Raw genomic sequence first — 14,887 nt, 5'->3', positions numbered from 1 at the left:
TGTGATTCACTATTGGAGCTGTTTGGAATATCCATAACGAGGTCGTTTTGAAATTCCATTTCTGTGACGCTATAAATGTCCGTGCTGCAGATATGTGAATGGGGTTCTGCAGGTTGGTCCGCTACTGGGGATAGGTTTCTTGTCTTTGTTACCACCTCCTCAAGGGGCTGGGTGCCTTCGCATTGGCTTGTAGTTTGGATGTTGTCCATTTCATCTTCTGACGAGAGTAGGCTGCTTTGTTTAGCCTTTTTTGCCTCTTCTGTTTCTGCCTCTCTTGTGCGCTTTATTGGGGCGCTGGTTGTTACGACTTCTTCCTCTTTGCTGCGGGTTTCGAAGTTGGCTGTTATTTCCTTGATGTGGTGGGTTGCCCTGGATGTCTTACCCGTTACGGGTTTCATGGAGGTTGTGTTTTCTGCTAGTGTTTCTTTTTCGGTCTGTTGCCGGAATTCAAATTTCAAAAGTCTCAATATAAAATTTGATATCATTCCGTTTATTGGTTTTAGCTACAGATGCCTCCAAAGAGGGAAAGTTATTTTATGGCCACCCTGGATACTTACCTGTCTCTCTCACAAATGCACATATAAAAAATGGTATTCTCCATGCACCTAGGCTGTTGTCTTTCAAATTTCCCATTTCTATTCTGTTGCACTGATAACGGTTTAATAAACTCACACAAAAATGTTTTGCACAATTAATTACAGTTAATTAAATATCTTTCTACTGTGTTTGGATGTGCCGATCCGCTTAACTGAGTTAGTTAGTGTATTCGCTCTCCAATCAGCAGGCAGTGAGTTCAAATCCTACCATTGGGATGGATGTTTGTGATGTCTTCAGGTAGGAGATAAATTTCATCGTCCAGTGTAAGAGCACTGACTCTGCTTATAGGAGGCTTGAAGTAGCTTGAGAAAGTACCACATTTGGTTTAGTCTCTAGAACAGAGTTTCAGAATTATGTAAAAAAATAAATAAAAAAATACCAAAACACACACACACACACACACACACACACACACACACATACACACACACACACAAAACTAAACCTCTTTTTATGCATTAGATACGTTCCTAAAAATTACGCGTAAATAGAATTCAAGTAAAAAGAACCTACTGACTGCACAGAAAAAGTGAAGATTGGTTCCAAACCTGAAATATAAGCAAAATAATGAAAAAAAAAACCAAACATTAAATTCGTTAGGATCATAAGATTTTTATTTACATTTCATGGAGAACACACATACATATAATGAATTTTAATAAATTTAAAAAAACATATTTCCTTTGTTTGCTAAGGATTCTATAAAAAAATTATGTTATTTGCTATCAGTTTCTGACAATAAATGCGAACGCTTTCATTTTCGTGAGACTGTAATAATGGTATTATCGTCATCGACTTCCGCCTCAACTTGTGGAATTCTTCTTATCATGTCTTGAACAAAAGTACCACTGTTTGTTTCAGTAGTTTTAGGCATGAACTCAGCTATTAATCGCTGTGTTGATGCTTTAGATAAGTCATGATATAATTCTCTGTATGAAGACATTAACAACTTAAGCTCATGTGAAAACTTCCCAGCACGTTCTTCATTTGGATCATGTTGGGCAAAATAATTGCCTAAATTACTGGCCAGTTTAAGACCTTCTTTAATTATATCAGCAGTAAAAGTAGGGTTATCTTGATCATTATCATTAACTTCTTCACTTTCAGGAGTCTCAGAAACAATCTCCACTATTTCGTCTTCGCTAAAGAGGTTTATCAATTAACAAAGTGGTTTTAATATCCAATCTCCTAAAGTGTTAGAACAAAATAGGAGTGCTGTGCGATCCTTTTTTGCTGCTTTGAACCCACCAACAGTTTTTTGCATTTTTGATATGTAAGTTCTGTTTGGCATTTTTTTCCAGAAAAGGCCAATTTCATCCATATTCCAAACTTGTTCATGAGTGTAACCTCCATCTTCAATTATTTTAGCAAGTTTTTGTGGAAATGCTTTTGCAGCTGTTTCACCTTTAATTTTTATATTATGAAGAGCATGTCTTTTAATAAATTTAGCCAGCCAACCATTGCTTGATTGAAATTCATATTTTTCCTCGATTGAGATGAAGTATCTGGCTGCAGTTTTTTAATCTGTTCATAAAATCTCAATGCTGATTGCTTGATGGAATTTCCATCAACTGGCATTCTTTTTTGTACATTATCTTCTATCCACATCACTAAAGCTTTTTCGGCCTTTTCTAGAACAACATCTCTTGTGTATGATGAAAATTTCGTACTCGATTTTGTACCAGAACATACCACTTTTCTAACAGCCTCTTCATTTTTCTTTAGATTTGACAGTTGATTCACAGACTCCAAAATGCTTACCCACAGCCGTTGCACCTTTCCCAGTTTGAAGTCTAAAATTTCAATTTTTATATCCAAGGAAGTGGCTTTCCTTTTTTTTTTTGGTTATCAGCAACATCATGTGAGGGCTGGATTAAAATCTTCAATTAATGAAATGAAAGTTTAAAAATTACATATAGCTTACCATTTATTATTTCTTGGCAAAATTATTAATTTTATAACGCAATTTTTATTTTGATTTCACTTAAAAAATGCAAATACAAAAAATGCGGCAACTGTGTTGTCTACTCAAACACCAAATTCAAGCTGCTAAGAACTGCTTTTTTATGTGCAGTTAGTTATGTAATTCGGGGAATTCCCAATAAATGAAATTCGTAAGAATCTAGAATTTTCTTATTGAAACGAGAATGCAATTCTACAAAATTCTCAGAATTTTCTTGAATTACTGACTTTATCCTTAGAGTTTAGGTTGATTGCGTAAAAGTGAATAAAAATTGCGTAAAAAAAATTATTTTTGATATCCCAATTCATATAACTCCGAATTCGCATAAAAAAATTTGCATAAAAAGAGGTTTAGGTGTATAACTAATAAAAAATAGAAAAAATCCTTAGCCATCCAGGATAGAAATGTATTATACGTTTACAGAAAAACATCTCATAGTATGTAGATATGTTAATATTATTTGCTGACTGAATTCCGAGAATTACAAAAACAAATTAATTTAATCTAACACACAACATGTTTTGTCGGAATGCTGACTTCTTCAGGTGTGAGAACATTAAAAGCAAACACAAAAAAAAACACTGTAAAGAAACATTGTACACTACAATAACAGCCTATGAACCAAAATTAAGTTTGAACTGAATTATGGCCAAACTGAGAAGTCCATCCTCCTGCGTCTCGAAGAACATCAGAGAGAGAGACATTGCTTATAGCAGAACTAGAGCAAGTGCTCTCTCAAGCCATGTTCTGTTCTCAGTGAACACAAATAATGAAGGCCGCCAACACGAAATAGACTGGAATACAACATCAAACATTCATATATGCCACGATGAAGTAGAATGCCACATAGTTGAATCCAAAGAAATTATCCTAGACTCTTACATAAATAGTAAACTTGGTTATAGTTTGCCAGACTCACATAGCTCTGCCATCAGATACTGGTGCACTCGTGAAATCACTCGCATGTGCCTAACAATAGAACTTTAGTCCGGACTGTAGCTTCAGTTTAAACTTAATTTCAATTCATAGTCTGTTATTGTAGTGTACAATGTTTCTTGTGTTTGCTTTTAATGTTCTCATGCCTGAAGAAGCTGGCATTCCGACAAAACATGTTGTGTGTTAGATTAAATTAATTTGTTTTTCTAATTCTCAGAATTCAGTAAATAATATGAACATTATATCTGTGTGTGTGTGTGTGTGTGTGTGTGTGTGTGTGTGCACACGCACGCAAAAGCATCACAAGAGATAAAGACACTGACAGAGAGTTTAAACATATGAATACATGTTTAACTATTACCTGGTGATCAGGAGTTACTAGAAGCAAAAAAGATTCTGCTCAAAATGGGACATCATCATCATCAAATTTCTGCCATGTACCCTCAAGGGGTATAATAAAATTAGTTTAATCCTTTATCCAAGTGTGAGCAAACAAAGTTTGCGCCTGAAAGTATCTTCAGGACTGGGGTAAGGTGGTACAACACCTGGGCAACTCATTGCAAAGGTGGAGCAAGCTACCAACACTCCTATCTCAGTATCTCCTATAATGCAAAACACATCTCCTTGCAGATATGTCTAATGTTATGCATTAAGGGAAGGGCCACTACCCAGACTAGTTTCAACCTTTATTGAGGTCTCCTCAGTGGGAGCCAGGCCCAAGTGGAGATACCAGGCAGAAGCATTAGCAGGTCATCTCTACCTATAGGAGTTGCCAAATGGTGTGCCACCCTTTTTTAATAAATTACTCTGGATTTAGAGAATGGATGTGGAGATGACCTGCTAATGCTTATGATAATAAGAATAGTAATAATTAAACTAAAACAACAACTTGCGAGAAAGACAGAAATTAATGTAGTGATTAAACTCACAGGAAATAATGTTTTATTCATCAGAATCAGGCACCCCTGGACCACATACACAATTTTCAATGTGCTGACCTTTCTTGTGTACAACAAATTGCATCCGGTGTGCAACATGCTCTATAGCTGAGCGTAAGGAGTCTGATTAGATGTTCATAACAGCCTGTTTTATGTTCTCTTTTAAGACATGCAAGTTGGGAACGCCACCAACATACACAACGGATTTCAAATACCCCCCCCCCCCCCACACACACACACAGCCAAAAGTCACATGGAGTGGTGTCTGGGGATCAAGGTAGCCATGCCTTCGGAAAGAACTGACTGATAACCCTCTCATTACTGAAATGCTGGCGTAAAAGGTGCTGTACTGAACGTTCAATGTGTGGCCATGCTTCATCCTGCATAAAAATTATGGAGTCCAAACATTGTCTTTGCTGTAATGCAGGAATGACAAAATTTTTCAGCATTCGTATATAAATCTCTCCAGTAATGGAGCAGGTTACAGGATCTGTAGGGGTAATATGCTCAAAAAAGTATGGTCCTATTATGAAATCGGCTGTGAAGCCATGCTACACGGTCACTTCTGGAGAATGCAGTGGTACTTGCTGGATCGGATCACTTGGGGATGTTCACATGCCCAAATTCTGCAGTTGTGAGTGTTGACCGACCCATTCAGATATAGGAGAATGCAGTGGTACTTGCTGGATCGCTTGGGAATATTCAGATGCCCAAATTCCTCAGTTGTGAGTGTTGACCGACCCATTCAGATAAAAATGAGCCTCATCACTCCACAATATTCTCCAAGGCCAGTCATTGTCGACCTCCATTCGGGCAAGAAACGTTAGTGTGAAGGTCATGCGCTCATCATAATATGCGGTAGTTAGTGCTTGTATACGATTGAACTTATACAGATAGAAGTGAAGCATTTTCCGTAAGATTTTCCAGACTTTACCATAAGCCATATCAAGTTTGTGAGCTATGGCACGAGCGCTTGGACCAGTACTGGTCCCTGTGTCGTCGAACACCACAGTAGCAACGTCTTTTACTGTCTCTTCTTGCACTGCTTTCCATCTTCTGCCAGGTCTAACTCCTAGTGATCCAGTTTCTTCAAACCTAATCATAGCTCTCAGTGCTACAGCTGACATAGGACCTGTACGTAGGTTATGAAGCCTTCTAAATTCCTGAAGAGCCGCTATGGCATTGCACTGCTTAAGGTAAAACAACTTAACATGTAAAGCACGCTGAGGCAAGATAGGATGCATATTGAGCACAATTCGTCAGTCATTCGAATAACTGCCTGAACATTCCCAATCCCTTTTTAAGTTGGAATTGGTGGTGTTGCTGTCATGTATGCACAGTAAAATTTGCATAATCCTTTTTACATACGCTTACTGCAAATATTCGACTGCTTTCGGCTTCACCAGCACCAAAATTTCCCCTATCAGCGACTTTTGGTATTAAATCTTTTTTTTTTTTTTTCGCAGAATTCATCTCCCCATGCCTTTGAAAGTCTCAATATAAAATGTGGTCTCATTCCGTGTATTAGTTTTAGCTACAGATATCTCCAAAGAGTGAAAGTTAATTTATGGCCACCCTGTACTATAAGGATCTGATATAAGGATGTGTGTGTGTGTGTGTTACTATATTACAAAACATACTAAAACGTTTCCCAAATTTTGGTTATAGATAATCTGTCGTCGAGGTGTGGGTGGTGAAGAAAGACACCTCGGGCACTTTCTTTAAACAGTTGTTCATCATATTTATAGGAGCACCTATGCAATAATTTTGCATTATTCCAGAGGATTCTACAGCTAGTATTGGTGATTCCATATTCAGAAAGTCCAGATTTTTGGATTCACCATAAGATTGGTGTTCAGAAATGCATTTAGTGATGGATCAGCCTGTGTGATCAAAGTAAAATAACTTGCAATTACGCAGAATTGAATAGACTTCAGATATCAGCAAAGATTGTACTTTATCCTTGGAGATGGCAACAAAGAGCTGATTTGATTAATAGGTTTAAATGTGGTTAAAAGATAATTTCCTAAGGATATAAGAAACATGTTCAGAAATACTTCTGTTATATGGGATGGAGGTTCTGCAGGCATCATCCTTTCTTTTCATGGAAGCAGGAGAAAAATGGCTGATAATTTTCTCAATAGTTTTTAGGTTGTATTAGTTGAGAGAGAGGTAGTTTGTCTGATAGTTGAAATTTCTTGCTGATGTGATTTGGATGAAGAATAGACAATGTGGACTCTTTATAAAATGCATTTAATAATACCAGATTTCTGTGTTAATAATACCAAATTGGGGTGGTATACCTGTGTGTGTGTGTGTGTGTGTGTGTGTGTGTGTGTGTGTGTGTGTGTGTGTGTGTGTGTGTTAAATATATCGACTGGAGAAAGATGGTTTGCAATAGATTGAAGTGGATATGGAACCATCTCTAAACAAACACACATAATAACCACAGCAATAAGTTTTAATAAGTAAATGTTTCATCCTAAGTATCAAAGGACAATGTCAGTACAGTTAATTCAAACAATACTAGGAATAACATACAGTTAGGACGCATGATTACAATGGAATCCCAATATGCGTGCAGTAGCGTGTTATAGAATTAAATTAAAATATAAATTGTTTGAATTAACTGTACTGACAGTGTCCTTTGATACTTAGGATGAAATATTTACTTATTAAAACTTATTACTGTGGTTGTTGTGTGTGTTTGTTTAGTCATGAATTTTCCACAGGTTTCATTGTACAATAAAGGGACCATCTGTTTCTCTTTTGAAGTGGACATCAAGAAGGGATATAGTTAATGGTTCCATTTGATTATATTTTTTAAAATAAAATAAAAAGCACGGAATGAAAAATGTATAGCAACATCTCACTTAGAATTGGATGTTATTCAAAGCTGTTGATCATATATTAACATCCCTGATCTAAATTGATAATTCTGGTTTGTGTAAATTTATAGATGTATTAAAAAAAAAAGATTTTAATACTGGAAGAATACTATCTATCTATCTATCCCACTGGTTTTAACAGGCCTTTAAGGCCCACAACCTTCCAAGCATGCTTGGATTTCGTAACCGAAATACGAGGATAGAATGGTCACTCCTATGCCTCAAGGTATTCTTGGCTGTATCCCTGTGTGTTCAAGGGGCCGGTTTGCCTGCTTGCGGGATGAAAAACACCAGATAAACTGGCGGAAAAAACCCTACTGCCCGCGCCCAAGACCGGCTAACTTGGCTATGGCTGAGGAAGATCCTTCAGCTCCTCACGTCTCCGACGGGAATCGAACCTAGGACACTTCTTCCCCAGGCATATGGTTGCGAAGCACAAAGCCACTAGGCTAACCGCGCGGACCTGGAAGAATACTTCTGTATTTAATATAATTTAATCTAGGTTAGACATTTATTTATAATTTTAATATAAGAAAGAAATTTCAAATTTTCTTTTGTTATGATTTTTTTCCCCCCATTCTCCCATTTAGAAGTGCCTTATTATTATGTCTATTTTTCAGACTGATAAAGTGATATATCTAGTCACTGAGTATGTAGAACCTTTGGAACAACATTTTGTAAATAGTATATACACAGATGAACAGAGGCATCTTGCTATATCATGGGGTCTACATCAAATTAGTGTATGTATTATCTAATACTTATATAATCTATGTTTTATAAACCCTTAGGTTTAATAGCTGTTTCTTCATATACATTACAGTAGTTTAAAAAGAAAAAAATTGAACTATGAACAAAACTGATAATTTATTTGCTTTTGTCATACAGTTTTTGTTGTTTGTGTATTATATTTTCAATTCGAATATGTCAAAGGTGTTGTGGGAAATTTATCTATGAGAACCATATGTGATATCTGTTCTGCAGAAATTTTTGAGAGTTCTGATAAGAAGACCATGCAATTCTGATATGAAAACTTTATTATCACTACACTTTTCTACTAGCTTTTTTTCATGTACCTTTTTTTTTTTTGTACACTTTAGGAAGTTATTTTAGATATAAATGTTAATTTCTGGCTGGCAGTTTTGTCCATAACAAAAAGTCAGTCTCTCTCTCTTGAAATTATTGCAACAGCAGTATCATAGTTATAAAAACAAAGAAAGGAAATACTTCAGTAATTATGAAGAATATACATCTGTAGCGAATAATTTACTGGATGATACCTATTACTTACTAGATTCAGATCTGACATGACCAACACACAATAAAACCACTAATTTTGATCAAAAACCTCAACCACTAACTGAGGAAATCAAAAAATAACAAACATCCATTAATTCCAAGAATTTATGCAGCTCCAAAGATACATAAAACAAAAATATCTTTGAGATCTATTGTAGATACCAGAGATTCCAACACCTTCAATCTCTCTCCAAATGTCTGTTGCAGCTAGTAGCATCACACACATAAAAAAAGAAAAAGAAATTTATTTTCTTTTTCTGATGATAGAATTGTCAGATGATCTAGCAACCCAAAATGTCACAGATTTGTTTACAAAAGTTCACAAAGAAGAAAAGTTTGGAACTGTTTTAAAATCGTTTCAAAATACTATACACTTTTCAAACATTGCACAGAAAATACTTTCTCTAGTTTCAAGAAAAATGCTACAATGAGAAAATCATGCTATGGGCTCACCTCTGTTTTTTGCTTCATGGAAACATTTGAAAGGTAAGTTCTAGAAAGTACTGTCAAAAGTCAAAAACCCAAAATATGGCTGCATTATATGGATAATATTTCATCATCCAGTCAGGTTCAGTGGAAAAATTTAGAATAATTCACAGTGTATATGAAGAGCCCACACATGCATGATTTTACTTTTCAAAAGTAACAGGACTCTTTATTTTTTAATAATGTCTTCATGCATGTAAGAGAAAATTAAATATAATTTATTGCTCTGATATATTTTACTGACAGTGGCATGAGCTTTTTTCTGGGAGAAGACAGAAAAACTGGTAACAAAATTTAAATGCTGAGCACAAGTCACACACAGCATGCATATGAGGGTGGTCTGAAAAGTTCTTGGCTTAACAATGAAAAAATGAATTTATAATTTCAAAATTATTTTTATTTTTCAACATAATCTCCCTTAAGACTAATACATTTTTTATTCCAGCGATGATCCAGTACAATTATCCTGTCCATGTAGTGGTTCTCAGTAAGATCTGCAAAATACCCCTATACAGCTGCAATCATCAAATTAAAACACTGACCAGCAAGGTAAAGTTTTAGTTTTGGGAAGAGATAGAAGTCAGAGGGAGCCAAATCTGGGGAATAGGGTGGATGTTCCAACAATTCATAGTGCATATCCCTTAATTTTCCCATTGCCAAAACACCTTTGTTTCGGGCGGGTGCATTGTCCTGATGAAAGATGATTTTTTCTTCTGCAAACCGTGCCTTTTTTCACAACCTAGTCTGGTTAAAAGATCGCAATAATATTCCCTGGTTATTGTTTTACCCTTTTCAAGATAATTAATAAACAAAATGGCTTTAGCATCCCAAAACAGCTATGCCATGACCTTTCCTGCTGATGGAACCAACTTTGTCTTCTTTGCCACTGAACAACCGGCTGCTGTCCACTGTTTTGGCTGCTGTTTGGATTCTGGTGTGTAATAGTGAATCCAAGTCTCATCCATAGTAATAAATCGATGCACAAAATCAGTTTTATTCTAGTTAAAACGCTCCAAGCACTGTTCAGAGATTTTCATGTGAATGCGTTTTTGATCTGCTGTGATCAAGCATTGCACCCATCTTGCGCAAAGCTTTTTCATTTGCAATTCGTAATGGAAAATTCTTTTGAAATGCCTATCAACAATTTCATGCACTTTGACTCACTGGTTCCAATACCATATCATGCACTTGATCAATGATTTCTGGTGTTACACTTTTTGGACGTACTTCACATGGATCATCTTCAAGGCTGGTACAGCCACGTTTAAACTCGGCAGTCCATTTCTTAATTGTTGAAAACGAAGGAGAAGAGCGCCATAAACTTTTATGAACTTCAAATGAATTTCTTTTGGCGTTAAACTTTGTTTTACAAAGAACTTCACAATACTCAGTTTTATCCATTTCAAGGGATATAGACAACACTTTTGCTTCACACAGCTGTATAAAACAAACTACTTGATAGAATGACTTGCAATTTCACATGGATGCTTATGACAGATGTACCAACTTAGAAAAAAAAATCTTGCCGATAGTTTTGCCGTGTGTGGTTGAGGCTGAGATCTTTTCAGACCACCCTCGTATAATATCACCTGTCTTGGTCACAGCTGTCCAGAAGTGGAACCACTATTAGAGTTCAGAGATGCGGGGAAAAAAAACAAAAATCAGCTAATTTTTGGGGACGCTAAACCCACTAGCGCACCAAGGGGGCACGAGTGGGTTAAGCGCTACGGACGTGTTTTGAAGAGCTCCTGATTCAGATAAGTTTTACTAGGAATAATTAAGTATATATGCTTAATTGTTTAAGTAAGAGCGGCTGTAAACGTTGTACGCTACCGATATTATTAGTGTGGTTTTTTTTTTCTTGCTTAAACTAAACACGAAATCGTTAATATTAGACCTAGTAACCTGCAGAGAAAAAAAAAAAAAAAATGGCGGCGACATTGTCATTACATGATTTTAATTTGGATTTCAGTCGTTTCGTTAAGTGTGAGGTCTGCTATATGTATTTCTTCGATTACATAAATGATTTGTGGATGTTTAGTGCGGATGGAAGAAGGGTGTGTGCGAAATGTGACCTGAACGAGGAATTGATGAATGCGAATATGAAGTTGATGACAAAGTGCTAGTACCGATTGTGTCGCGAGTGCACGTTTGAAAGAGAAGGATGGTGGGAAAGACAGGCGAAAAAATGTTAAAAAATCAGGAAAAAAGAAAAAGAGCGATTTGACAACCGTAACGGATGATAAAAGGGACGAAAGTGAGGCGGAAAGAAACGAAATTGAGAGAACAAATGAAAGTAGAAATGGCGTGATGCAGAAATCGCAAGTAAAAAAAATCAAAAGAATGAATGATAGCGAAAAAAGAATGACTGATGGCGAAAGTTGAACGCATGTTGGAACGAAAGTACTGAACCAAAGAAAGATGAATGACAGTAAAAGTGAGAAGAATGATAGCGAAAGTTGGACACATGTTAGTCCGAAAGTACGGAAACAAAGAAGGATGAATGAGAGGGAAAGTGAGAAGAGGGGTCGAGAGTTAGAAAGTTAGAAAGATTTAATGATAGAGAGAATGTGGCGCGAGGTTCAGAAGGTGAATTGGATTGGATGAAGCAAGAAATGAAATGGATGCGGAATGAAATTAAGAGAATTCAGGTCAAAACTATTAAAATAAATCATGATGGAATGAAAGAGTTAACAAAAGATGAGCGAGGGGCGTTGTATGGTGACTCCATTATTAAAGGTGTGCTAGAGGATAAAATGCACAAGGTATGTTTTCCAGGCGGTAAAATGAGTAGAGTGATTGAGGCATTGAATATGAGGCGGGAACGAGTAAAACAGTTAATTGTACTAATTGGTACAAATGATTTGAGCGAGAACAAAGAGCATGTCAAAACGAATGTCAGGAGACTGCTTGGAAAGATAAAGGAGAATAGTGTGACAGGAAGGGTAGTCAGTGTGTTGCCTAGGTATGATTGTGGTGAAATGAGGCGGAGAGCAAGGATTATGAATGATATTCTGGCTGAAATGTGTGAGGAGATGGGAGTACAGTTTGTTAATGTGTGGAATGAGTTTGAGGGATGAAGTGAGCTGTATGGGAGCGATGGACTGCATTTGAGCGGTTATGGTGTGAGTCGCTTGGGGAGACTGCTGCTGGAAAGTGGAGAAGTGAATAGAGAGAATGAATCAGATCGAGAGGGGAGTGATGTGGAAGAGCAGGAGAGTAAGTCAGGAGAGATTGAAGAAGTGGAAATGAATGGGGAAGTGAGTGGTATGAGTATAGAAAATGAGAAAATGGGTGTGCAAGAGAAGCAGAGAAACGGGGAGGCTCAGGGTGGACAGGGATGCACAGCGTGAGAAAGGTGGATGCTCCAAGAGGAGGTGAGAGCATGTGTAGGCAGGAAAGTAATGGGATGATCAGGGATCAAAAGGAAACAGATGGAATTGCAAAGGGTTCTAAAATGAAGAAGCAGAAAGGGAAATGGCCCCAGTCCAGCATGGAGAGATCACATCGAGTGAGTGGTATTAGTGGAACTAGCTGTAGATCCAGAAATGAGTTGTTGTGTTTGTATACCAATGCTAGAAGTATAAGAAACAAGGCGGATGAAATGGTTGCACTAATTGCGTCTGTGCACCCAGAGATTGTCGGAATAAGTGAGACATGGTTAGATGAGGATGACATCCTGACAGGAATAGAGATGGAAAGGTATGATGTGTTTCGTGAGGATAGAAGGGATAAAAAGGGAGGGGGAGTGCTATTGATGATAGAGAAAGAGTTATGTCCATACAAGGTAGAGATGCAAGAGGGAAATGGGGCCAGTGGTTTTGAGGCAGTATGGTGTGAGATAGAGGTGAATAGAATCAAATACTTGGTGGGATGTTGTTATAGACCTGGTAATGTGGATGGTGGTGATAGCGAAATGTATAGTCAAATAAGCCAAGCAAATAAGAAAAGGGTGGTCATTATGGGTGATTTTAATTATGGCAATATAGACTGAAATGAAGAGATAGCAACTGGAAGTAAAGAAAATGAGTTTCTTGAGTTTTTGAGGGATAACTACCTCAGACAGTATGTAACAGAGGGCACAAGAGGATTAAGGGTCTTGGATTTGGTCATCTCATCGGAGGATGTAATTATCAATGAGGTATCAGATCATCCACCAATTGGTGAAAGTGACCATGAGGTGATTACTTGGGTGGTTGCCTGCAGTGCAAGGACCCCTGTGAAAAAAGGGTATATGTGGAACTACAAGGGGGGTGATTATGAAGAGCTCAGGAGACAGCTTGCAGGTGTAGCATGGAATGAGGAGTTAGCTGGAAAAGAGATCAATGCAGCTTGGGGGATTTTCAAAAACTATTTAGTAGATGCAATGTCTAAATGTATACCATGAGTGAGAAGGTTAAATAAGGTAGGTGTGAGATGGATGAATAAAGAGATTAAGCATGCAATACAGAGAAAAAGGGCATTGTGGAGGCAGCATAAGAGAAGTGGAAGTAACCAGTTTCATGAGGTCTACAAAGACCAGGCAAGGAGGGTGACTTGGTTGATGAGAGTAGCTAAAGAGAGGTATGAACAGCAGTTAGTTAATGAAGCTAAAAAGAATCCTAGGGAGTTCTTTCGATATGTAGCCAGCAAAAGAAAGAATGATTATGGAAGGATGACATTGATTGGAGGAAATGGTATAAAGACAGCTGTTACAGAATGTGTGGTGGAGATACTTAATGAGCAGTTCATAAAGATCTTTCAATCTTGTGAATGTGACTTCATGGAGAGATTAAGAGCAGTTGATGATGGGGAGGAGAGACTGACTGTAAGTGAGCAAGAGGTGTTTGGGGAGTTGAGTAAACTAGATGTAAATAAGGCTGTGGGACTTGATAATATATCACCGCGTATTCTGAAGGAATGTGCCAGAGAGTTGACACCTGCCTTGACATATTTTTTTAATACGAGTCTTGCACTTGGTTAAGTCCCTAAAGAGTGGAAGGAGGGCAAGATTGTGCCACTTCATAAAGGAGGTGATCGAACTCAAGCATCAAACTATAGGCCTATCTGTGTGTCAGGTGTTGTGGTTAAGTTGTTGGAGAAGCTTGTGAGAACTAGGATCCAGAGTTGGGTTGACAACAATGGTATAATCTTTGATGGACGGCATGGATTTGCTAAAGGGAGGTCGTGTTTTAGTAATCTACTTACTTATTACAATAAAGTGACTGCTTCCTTGGACAGAGGAGAAGGATACACAGTAATATACTTGGATTTCGCAAAAGCTTTTGATAGAGTACCTCATGATACGTTGACAGTCAAACTAGAGCAGATGGGGTTGGATATTAGATTAGTGCATTGGATTGGAGACTGGCTATCTGATAGGTATCAACAAGTTGTGTATGGGGGTACAATATCCAGGAAAAGGAAATTCACTAGTGGAGTACCTCAGGGATCTGTTTTAGGGCCATTACTATTTAACTTGTATATTAATGATATTGGCGAAGATTTGGATGGAGATATTCAGTTGTTTGCAGATGATGCAAAGTTGGGACGAACCATAAAGAGTAGTGAAGATGTTGTGGCCTTACAAGAAGACTTGAATAAATTGAGTGATTGGGCAAGCAAATGGGGATGTGAGTTCAATGTTGCAAAATGTAAGGTTTTAAAATTTGGAAAACAAAGATGGGATGCAGAATTTATGCTTGGTGAGAATATATTGTTGGAAGTAGAGGAAATAAGAGATCTGGTGGTGATAGTGGATAAGGATCTAAAATTTAGGGGACACATCACCAAAATTGTGA

General features: G+C 37.3%; 1 protein-coding gene across 1 annotated transcript in view; it reads left to right on the top strand.

The window, feature by feature from the left end:
* Window positions 1–14,887, top strand: part of yata (N-terminal kinase-like protein yata) — a 386,793-nt gene that overhangs the window by 78,692 nt on the left and 293,214 nt on the right. Inside the window, exon 4 of the mRNA XM_090396135.1 lies at window positions 7,943–8,065. Coding sequence (XP_090252261.1) covers window positions 7,943–8,065 — 123 coding nt within the window. The remainder of the gene's footprint in view (window positions 1–7,942; window positions 8,066–14,887) is intronic.

Source organism: Typopeltis vanoorti, chromosome 7, assembly GCF_054136105.1.
Source record: "Typopeltis vanoorti isolate ZY-2024b chromosome 7, IOZ_Tvanoo_1.0, whole genome shotgun sequence".
In the NCBI taxonomy this organism is placed as follows: domain Eukaryota; kingdom Metazoa; phylum Arthropoda; class Arachnida; order Uropygi; family Thelyphonidae; genus Typopeltis; species Typopeltis vanoorti.
This window is presented reverse-complemented; position numbering and strand designations above follow the sequence as displayed.